The sequence below is a fragment of the Sceloporus undulatus genome, chromosome 9 (assembly GCF_019175285.1).
Source record: "Sceloporus undulatus isolate JIND9_A2432 ecotype Alabama chromosome 9, SceUnd_v1.1, whole genome shotgun sequence".
Taxonomy (NCBI): domain Eukaryota; kingdom Metazoa; phylum Chordata; class Lepidosauria; order Squamata; family Phrynosomatidae; genus Sceloporus; species Sceloporus undulatus.
The window spans coordinates 36,048,445-36,058,445 of NC_056530.1; the positions used below are offsets into that span (position 1 = coordinate 36,048,445).

The 10,001-nt window shown below is 45.3% G+C and overlaps 1 protein-coding gene across 4 annotated transcripts; it reads right to left on the reverse strand.

Annotated features, from left to right (window-relative positions):
• Positions 1-802: 802 nt before the first annotated feature.
• On the reverse strand, positions 803-9,452 carry HAX1 (HCLS1 associated protein X-1). Of its 4 annotated transcripts, none has more exons than XM_042439765.1 (8): positions 9,321-9,452; positions 7,110-7,342; positions 5,421-5,593; positions 4,696-4,744; positions 3,797-3,906; positions 3,213-3,324; positions 2,014-2,102; positions 803-977 (listed from the first exon to the last, which is right to left on the reverse strand). In XM_042439765.1, the coding sequence occupies exons 1-7, from the start codon at positions 9,374-9,376 to the stop codon at positions 2,023-2,025; spliced, it is 813 nt and encodes a 270-aa protein (XP_042295699.1). In that variant the 5' UTR covers positions 9,377-9,452; the 3' UTR covers positions 803-977; positions 2,014-2,022. The 4 variants fall into 4 exon arrangements, with proteins under 4 accessions (XP_042295699.1, XP_042295698.1, XP_042295701.1 ...); XM_042439764.1 differs by having other exon boundaries at positions 1,998-2,102; XM_042439767.1 differs by lacking the exon at positions 9,321-9,452 and adding an exon at positions 8,305-8,459 and having other exon boundaries at positions 1,998-2,102.
• Positions 9,453-10,001: the final 549 nt, after the last annotated feature.

Here is a 10,001-nt window from a genome sequence, read left to right on the forward strand (position 1 = left end):
ATCCTGCCTTATCCAACTAAACAAAGATAGCTAAATAATTACCATATTCATTTGTTTAAAATGTAATTAAACTATCAAAGATTTAATAGACGCATAAAGCTGGAAGGGACTCCAATAGTCATCCAATCCAACCTTTCTATCTTGCAGGGAAATACCTCCCTGTAATAGATGGCCTTCCAACCTCTGTTTAAAAACCTCCAAAAGAGGAGACTTCACCATACTCCAAGGTAGCCTGTTCCAGGATTGAACAGCTCTTACCGTCAGAAAGTTCTTTCAAATGTTTAGATGAGATCTCTTTCCCTGTAGTTTGAGTCCACTGTTCTGTGTCATCTATGGAGCAGCAGCAAATTCCTTCAAATGTAAAACTTGTTTAAAAACATAAACCACAAAAAAGAAAGCGATAATCCAACATATAAATGCGAGGCCCGTTCCCTCTAAGTCCTCAAAGTTCTGCTGAAACAAGCAAGGTTTCGCCTGCTGTCAGAAAGATAGCAAGGATGGCAGCCTCAATGAGGATGGGGCAAAAAAAGACCAGCATGACAGAAAGCCCTTTCTGTCAGTAATGAAGCCTTAGGAGAAGCATTTTGACCTGTTCGCATCCAGGGAAAAGGCTGGGAAACCACCAAATCATGGTGACATGGAGGAGGTAGTCTTTTTGGGAAGACGTGAAGGCCAGATTCTGCCTCACTGGCTGAAGTTGCCCACCCTACTCAAACCTCTTAAGAAGGCAGCCCTGGTAATTTGTTGGCCCCAATTTCCCCCTTGACAGAGACTTTGCATGTCACAAGAGCACCCAAATACATTCAAAGAATAAATAGAGACTTTATTTCATTGTCATTTTTCTTGGCTGCAAGGCCTTCTCAGAAGACAGAGGGACAATCCAGCAGCTGAAGTCACACAAGAAAGAAATTAGATACAAGGCAGGAGCTGGAGTCGTAGTTGGCTTCCAAGGTGGGACAGAGAGCAGCGAGTGTCACCTAGATGGCACGGAGCAGAGAGAGGAAGAAAAGACGCACAGTTAACCAAACAGTGAGACAAAAAAACCCCCACAGCACACCTTGCCTCTTTGCTGGGCTTTTCTGGAGACCAGCTTTGAGCCAAATTATCCCTTGGACCTCCAAGAGTCAACACAGAGCTTCGAAAATGCAAATGTCCTTCCTCTGTTCAGTTTATGGGTATTGGCACCACTAAGGTTGGTGTCACTCCAGTGAGGTAACTCATGCTGTCACCCCTGGTCTGCCTGGCACATACCTTCATCCACCTCCTATGCCAGCTAGGGCGCCTCTGCCATAGTGCAGGTGGAGCATTGCTGCCACCTGCCAAGCCCTTCCAGATGTGCAGGGCTGCTGGCCAAGTAGGAAAGACCCAGACCCAGAAGGGATTGCTGGGTGGCAGCAATGCCTCAACCCACCTCCAGTGGCCATAGCTGGCAGAGGGATCCTGGCTAGCAGAGAGGGCAGCCAGAGAAGGTCTTGAGACAGATGGGAATGGCCACCCCAGAGTTGTTCACTCCCCTCTGAGGTGTCACCCAGTGTGGTCTGTACCCCCTCTCACCCCCCAGAGTGATTCCCCTATTATGAGTGCTATCTGGGACATCTTTTTTCTTTAGCTAGTATGGTTCCTCCCTGTAATTTTTAAAATGTATTAATGGTACAATGCACTTGGGTGCAGTGTGTAATGTTGTCCAACCAAGTCCACTGCATTTGAAGGGCATTGCTTCCCATTTTAGAAAAAGGCTTCTCCTGGGCCAAAAATGCCCCAGGGTAGCCAAAAATGTGGCAAAAATGCCCTCCACGACCCCTAGAAGGACAAAAATAAATTATTGACAGCTGAGGGCCATACAATTGGTCCTGGGGCCACATGTGGGTCTCAGGCCACATTGCCCACCCCTGTCTTAAAGCACCTTGTCTGGAGTGGAAACATTGCCAAGGGCAGCTCTGAGAGGGTGGGTTGGCTCAAACAGCTGGAGAGTGGCCCCTGCAACCCTACCCCTTTACCTCTAATGCTACTCACTAGGCAGCACTACCGGCTTGAGAACCAACGACGGAAGAAGGTGTCCAGGATGGAAGAAGAGTCATTCAGGTTCTCTCCGTGGCGTGGGCCTGTGAAAAGCGTCACTCAGTGAATTGGAAACTGAGCTGCTCTTGCTCCACTAGCTCAACTTCATTTTTCCTCCCCAGTTCTCTTTTCACATTTGTTGCTGGGAAGCAGCCTCTATTTGCAAAGGGGTGCAATGAAATTAAGGGCCAGAGCAACTCTTGTTGGAGGAAGGGTTGTACCATCTGGGGCAACATTTCTCTCAGGTCTATCACCTTCCAGGCATGTTTGGTGGGAACACAGAAGATAGGGCCTTCTTGGTGATTGCTCCCAGGCGTTTGCTTTCCTGCCATGTAATATTTTTCTTTGTGTTTTTGTATTGATTCTTATTAGCATATGCCTTTCTTTTGCTTCTGATTTTGATATTGTAACTGTATTTGTTTTAAGTTTCACAAGGTACTTTAAATTCAAGTCTGGGGTGACAGGCAGGATATATGATACAATGAATTAATCCTAATTATTTGACTTCTCAGCTTCATCCTGGTAAAGCTTTTAAAGCTGATATTTAACTTAAATGTATAGGGCAATTTGACATAAAGCTAGTAGTTAAGCTGTTGTTAGATTTGTATTTATTTATATCCCACATGATCTCCAGTTTGGGACTAGGAAAGGTGGCTTACAACAGTTAACACAATTGTAGGTAAAGATTAACACCATGCAGAAGTTAAAAAGCAATTAAATCACCAAAAGGTTTGGAACCAGTTAAAATACATTAAAACAACAAATTCAAGGCTAGCACATTATACAAGGCCTGTTTTCTTCCCTTCCAAACCTAGATGGAACTGACTTAGATTTTTTTTAGCTTATTAATGAATAACTGAAAAACACTGGCCCCTTTTGATTAACTTTCCTATCTCTGTTGTGGGCCATAAAAGGAAATTATGCATGCACAAAATGCACCTTAAATCCAAGATTTCAGCAAGCACAGTCTATGAACCTACAATTCTCAAGGTAAGCATATGGGCTAGACACCTTTTTAAAATATGAACAAAACTGGGATTCTAAGCATCTGGCACAGATGAATGGCACACAAAAGATACACTGCCCTCCTTCGCTGCTTTTCTATTAGACTTCCAGCTCTCCTCTAAAATTGGGCATCTCTACCTGGCACTCACCTGGTCCTCCCAGCCGGCCACCATCCAGAATTGGTTCCCCTCCGCCCCGGTGAGTGACAACTGTCTCCTCATGGCCTTGATTGTCACGCACCGTCCGGCGTTCCTCAATTGTCTGAAGGAAAAGGAGAGAGAAAATGGCTGAGATACCAAAACTGAGGGAGACAGTATAACATGTGGATAGGGAAAGACCAGCCTCTGGGCCACATGTGGCTTCCAGACCTGGGTTTTGCAGCCCTCCAAATCTTCCACCAGCCCCCAACTGCCCCGATTTAAAAACATTGTGACATCCCCTCCCCTCACAATACAGGTTGAATCTCCCTTATCTCAAATGCTTGGGAACAGAAGTTTTTGGCATTTTGGATTTTATTTTTAATTTTGGAATATTTGCATATACTTACTGAGATATCTTGGAGCTGGGACTCAAGTCTAAACACAAAATTCAATTGTGTTTCACGCATACCTTATACACATACCCTGAAGGTAATTTTATACCTTTGCTTTCTGATGGTACCTTACAACAGGGAGTACACAGATGCACTAACACACACACACACACAGTTTTGGTGCCATTCCACGTGACTCACCCCATCTGGTGCCACCACTTTTGTGATGGAGACGCTTTTGAAATAAGACCGGGGTTGGGCTGATGGCAGGATAGTTTCAAGGCCTTCGGATTTGACACGCAAATCTAGGTCTGCGAAAGAGAGAAGACTAAGCATCAACTAGTACAGATTCTTGGCTCAATAAACTCACATTACTCCATGGAGGGTTCCTTAGGCAGAACTCTCACATAACCTCCAACACTTCACAGATGAAACCTTGGATACGTTTGGCCAAGCAATATCCAAGTATTGTCAATCATACTTTGGAATCTGGAAATCAATACACACTAAAATGTCACAAATAACAGGGAAATGTATCCCTATGAGACCTGAATTATTTTTGCTTAACATGACATCAGTATTGGACACAGCAACTCAAAAGGAACACTGGAAATTAATTCTATATATGGTGGCATCTGCACGCATTCTCCTGCCTAAATATTGGAACTCAATTGATGAGTGGCTAATAAAACTACTGGATGTGATTGAACTAGATAAACTTACATGCAGAGACCTCTGGTGCCACAATAACCCACAGATCCCAGGATCCCATAGCATTGAGCCAGGGCAGTTAAAGTGGTGTCAAACTGCATTAATTCTGCAGAACAGCTGCAGCCTCGGTCTCTCTGCTGTGTATACATAGCCTTCTGCCTTAGTCTCACAAATCCAAAGAGCTTTATGGACAAGAATAAACCCGGCCAGTGGAGGATGAGGGAACGTCTTGCCCAAAACAGTACTGTTTTCTGAGTTCTTCAAAGGAGCTGCCTGGATTCACAAGTCCCAAATGTGTAGTTATTTTGATATTTTGGCCCTGGATCACAGTTTATCCCCACATACACACACACACACACACACACACACAGACCAAGTCAGTTTCTCACCTCCATCCTCTTTTGGGATGTTTGCAGGAGCCGGCTGATTCTCGTGCAGCTGCAAAAGAAGACTACTCATAAGGTTTGTGAGGAGACTATAGAGAAAGATGGAAAGCGCAAAGGTGGAAAGCACAAAGGGGAGCAAACACAGAATGAAAGCTCAGACACTGATGTAGTCCTTGGTCTGTGTGGGATAACCATTTTAAAAGCTCCTCCTCTGTACAAACCTACCAGCGGATGTACCTTCTACAGCCTCCTCTCTCCTTAACACACTCTAGTCCTACATGTGAGGAATCAGTTAAAAAACGGATGCCCACTTGCTCAAAACCTCCCTGGGCTCTATAGTCTATCCACTTTCTGAATTGTTGGAGTAACACTCACTGCCTTTCCTTTACACTGGTCCATTAGATTTGGTGACATATTAACAAAACGAGACTCAAAAAACAACATCTACAATAATATTGAATCAAAAGGACCAAAGGGTTCGTGTGCTAATGCTCAGATGTCACTAGCACATGGAACTGAGTTAAGCAGGAAAGTGTTCTTTTGGACTGCCCCACTTTAAGTGGAAGGTATAAAACAAACAAAAACCTCACACCTTTCAAGAACAGCCCTCATTCTCCTATGGACTCAACCAATATTCACCTATCTGTCCTGGTCATTATTTCTTCCATGTTGCCTGTCACTAAATGGGGCCAAAGCCTGGAGCAGGAGACAAGCACAGCTTCACGCACCCCTTGGAAGGAACGCCAAGGCCTCTTCTCTGGAGCTGGAGGACTCAAGCTCTCCTCCAGTGCTCTGGCGCTGGGTCGGTGGTTGTCCGGGTATTTGAGCATTGAATCTCGCAGCGTCTGCCTCTTCGTGAGAGATGGGTCAGTCGGTGGCGGTGCTTCTACTCCAGGGAACACTGTGGGCAGAGGAGAGTCAAATCAAGACAAGCCTAGGCAAAGTCATAAAAAGGTCTCTCATCACCCCACCTGCCATGAACTCCTGTCAATTTAAGCACTGTACCACTTGGGCCCAAAGTATTTGGATGACCATATATCCCTTTATGAGTCCATGAGAGCTCTAGGATTGTCTGGTCAGGCCCTTCTCTCTGTCCCACCATAGAATTATAGAGCTGGAAGAGACCACAAGGGCCATCCAGTCCAACCCCATTCTGCCATGCAGGAACTCTCAGTCAAAGCATCCCTGACAGATGGCTATACAGACTCTGTTGAAACACCTCCAAGGTGGGAGATTCCATTACAATCTCTGGGGGAGTGTGATCCACCATCGAACAGCCCTTACTGTCAGGAAGTTCCTCCTAATGGGTCCTGTTCTCTGGAGCAACAGAAAACAAGCTTGCTCCCTCCTCAAATACTTAAACAGGGCTATCATAACACCTCTTAACCTTCTCTTCTCCAGGCTAAACATCCCCAGCTCCATTTTTCCTCATAGGGCTTCATGGTTTCCAGACCCTTCACCATTTTGGTCACCCTCCTTTGGACACATGGCTCCAGTTTCTCAATGCCCTTTTTGAATTGCGGGACCCAGAACCACCTTCTCAGGCTCTCAGACTCTGGCACTCCCTCAATATGGAGGCCAGAACGATCCCATTCCTGTCCTTCCATCACTGCATTAAGATGTTTTATGGCATGAGGCCTTTGGAAACTGACCGGACTCGGTTTCTAATGCTGCACAGCATTGTTTTAAGGTCTGCATGCTGTCTTTCAATTAATTTTAACGTTTTTTAGTGTTTAAAACAAAACTGTGCAGCATTAGAAACCAACTCCAGTCAGTTTCCAAAAGCCTAATGGCAAAAACATAACATGATTATTTGTCTAACTGTCCTTGAAATCTGGATATTTATATTTATCTTCTTGGATCGTTTTAATCTAGATAGTTTTTAAAGATCTTGTTAGCTGCCTTGAGTCTCAACATTGAGAGAAAGGTGGATTTCGGCAGAGCTTGGGGGAAATGTCTTCTTGGACTCAGTTTCTCAGAATCCCCAACTGGGGATTTAGGAAGAGCAAGGTCTGTGTAACTCCCAGGGGTCCAAAACGCACTGTAGAAATAATCCAGCTTGAGACCACTTCCACTGCCCTGGCTCAGTGCTAGAGAATTCTGGGAACTGTCCTTTTGTGAGAGGTTTAGCCTTCGCTGTCAGAGAGCTCTGGTGCCAGAATAAACAACACTTCCCAGGATTTCCCAAGCACTGAGCCAGGGCAATTAAAGTGCTCTCAAACTGGGTTATTTCCGCAGTGCATTTGGGACCAGGGTCTGTATACATGAGTCTATGCAAGTCTCCTCCTTTGAAGAGCTTTAAGCAGAGGTTGGATGGCTGCTTTTCAAGACTGTTTGAGTTGTCTCTTCCTGCCTGGCATGGGTTTCGCCTCGTGGCCCTTTCCAACTCTCTGATTCTATGCAAAGGCAGCACTTACCGAAAGGCCGCGAAGGCAAGCCCAAGGTCCCCATCTCGCTGAAGAGGTCATTGAAGTCCCGAAAGAGCTCCTCAAACCCAAAGGCATTGCGGAAACGCATCCCTCCTGGGCCAAAGGTGAACCCGAACCCAAAGTCCTCAAAGCCTCTCGCCTCAAAGGAGGGACCACCATCGTCATTATCGTCGTCTTCATCGTCGTCCCACATGATCCCCCCAAAGAAGGGGTCTCTGGGCCTGTGGCAAGAGCAAGGAAGAGTCATAGGTCCACTCTCTTCTGCTTTGGTCAGGCCTCACCTGGAATAATGTTGTGTCCAGTTCTGGGGAAAACAATGCAAAAAGGATGTGGAGAAACTGGAGCCATGCGTCCAAAGGAGGACGACTAAAATGGTGAAGGGTCTGGAAACCATGAAGTCCTATGAGGAAAGACTGAGGGAGCTGGGTATGTTTAGCCTGGAGAAGAGAAGGATAAGAGGTGATATGATAGCCCTGTTCATATTGAGGAGGGAGCAAGCTTGTTTTCTGCTGCTCCAGAGACTATGGAGCAATGGATGCAAGCTCCAGGAACAGAGATTCAGTTCAACATGAGTAGGAACCACCTAATAGTAAGGGCTGTGTCATAAATTGATGAACTTTTGCTTAAAAACAAATTTAAAAAGTGCTAATTCCCCTAAGTTTTTTTTAAAAAGGCCACCCCCAAATCAAAACTCCGTATTAAAGTACTACTGCATATTATGTAGTGTAGTATATTTTGTATAACTGGCTATACAAGTATACAAGACACGCAATTATATTCAGTTGTTCCTGATCTGACCATTTATACATTTATAGGACTCCTCTTTTGAGCTTTATAAGGTAATAAGGATTTTGTTTATTAAAAAGGGTGGTTTCTGTAAAGGTCTAGTGCCTAAATCTTTATGGTACAACATTTCATGTTTGTTATGTGAGAAATCAATAGGCTGCTATGTGGTTTCTATGGGGAAAAAGGTGTATCCCGTTATTTTTCATTGGGGTTGGATGGCCTTTTTTAAAGACAGGTAAGAATTAATAGGTTTTTAATTGGTTTTAGACAAAGGTTCACTGAAAAGGATACAGGAATATGAGGCTGTGACACTTTCCTAGCCCTAAGACATCAGATTTATAGGGCTGAAAGTCATATAGGGAAAAGACGGTGGGGGACAGAGAGAGTCCAATCTCACCTCTGTCTCCACAGAAATGGATTGCACTGAATTCAACAGCTCTGGCTGAATATGAACAGGGTTCAAGGCTGCCTCCACACTGCAGAAATAACCCAGTCTCACACCACTTTCACCCCTGGAGCCCCAGGATCTGCACTTTTCTTTTGGCACCGGAGGCCTCTGACATAGAAAGCTAGGTGTAGTCTACAGTTCCCAGAATTCCACAGCGCTGAACCACGGCCATTAAAGGAGGGTCCAAGGAGGGTCCGACTGTGGAACCTTGTAGTAGGAGCGAGCCAGGGAAAGGTACAAGTTCCCAGAATTCCACAGTGCTGAGCCACAGCCATTAAAGGGGGATCCAAGGAGGGTCCTGAGGAACCTTGTAGTAGGAGGGAGCCAGGGAAAGGTACAAGTGGTGCCCAACTCATGCGGTTTCAGTGCTGTTTCGCATTGTTGGTTGGTTCCTGTTCCCTGCCTCCATCCAAGAAAGAAGGATGGTTATTGTTATTATTACTATTATTGTTATTTCTATAGTGTAGATGCCTCCTCATTATTATTATTACTATTATTTCTACAGTGCAAATGTAACCTCCCCATCCTTTCATTTATTACTATTACTACCACTACTAATATTATTACTATTTCTACAGAGCAGATGCAGTCTCCCCATTATTCATTACTACTATTACTACTACTAGTACTATTATTTATACAGAGTAGATGTACTCTTTCCATTATTCATTACTACTACTACTACTATTTTTACAGAGTAATGTATCTTCCCCGTTTATGAACTGTTGTTGTTACTACTACTATTACTACTACTACTACTATTACTACTACTATTCCTCCCCAGACTGTTCCCAAGTCTTCCTGTTCTTGGGTGTCTTCCTTCCTTCCTTCCAGTTCCATTCCCTTTTGGCTTCCTCCTCCTCAGGGCCTTGGGCCTTTCCTGGCCCTGAGGCTGAGAGAGTGTGACTGCCTTCCCCAGAGAAAGAGGGGCGGCGGAGACAGAAGGAGGGGCCCCGCTTCCTCACCGAAGGCGCTCCCCTCCGAAGCCGAAAAAGCCCCGAAACAAGTCGTAAACACTCATCCCACAACAGCCGTAAAGCAAACCCGCCCGGCCAACGGCGCTCGCTCGCTTCCGCCACTCCGTCGCGAAACGCAAAGTTCCCTCCTGCCGTAAAGCGACAGTCGCAAACTCAACTCTCCTCTTCCCGGCTTTGCCGCCATAGACTTACGAAACAAAATAAAAGTTTAGAGGTTCACGCAGAGGACGAAACTCGAGTCTCGCTCGCCACTGGGGATGTCTATGTTTTTCCCCTCAGAAGAGCAGGGAATGTTGTGGACTCCAGCTCCCAGAGTCCCAAGCGACTGGCCAACAGCGCTGAGGCTTCTGGGAGATGGAGTCCAAAAGCTCTTCAAGGGCACAGTTTGGGCCATACTTACAGCAACTACTAGTGAGGAAAGTCAAAGAAAGTGTAAAGGCAGGCTTACTGTTGAACACAAAGGAAGCAGAGATAATGACCGTGAAGCCTTTACACTGCAGACTAAACCTCCCTATGAACATATAACATACATAGATATATAAGATAGACTTCACCTATCTATATCTATATCTATCAGTGGTCTTTTGTGAGACTTTGGACCATCTCCCAGAAGCCTCAGCCATCTTGGCCAATAGCCTGGGATTCTGGGAGCTGGAGTCCAAATTCTCC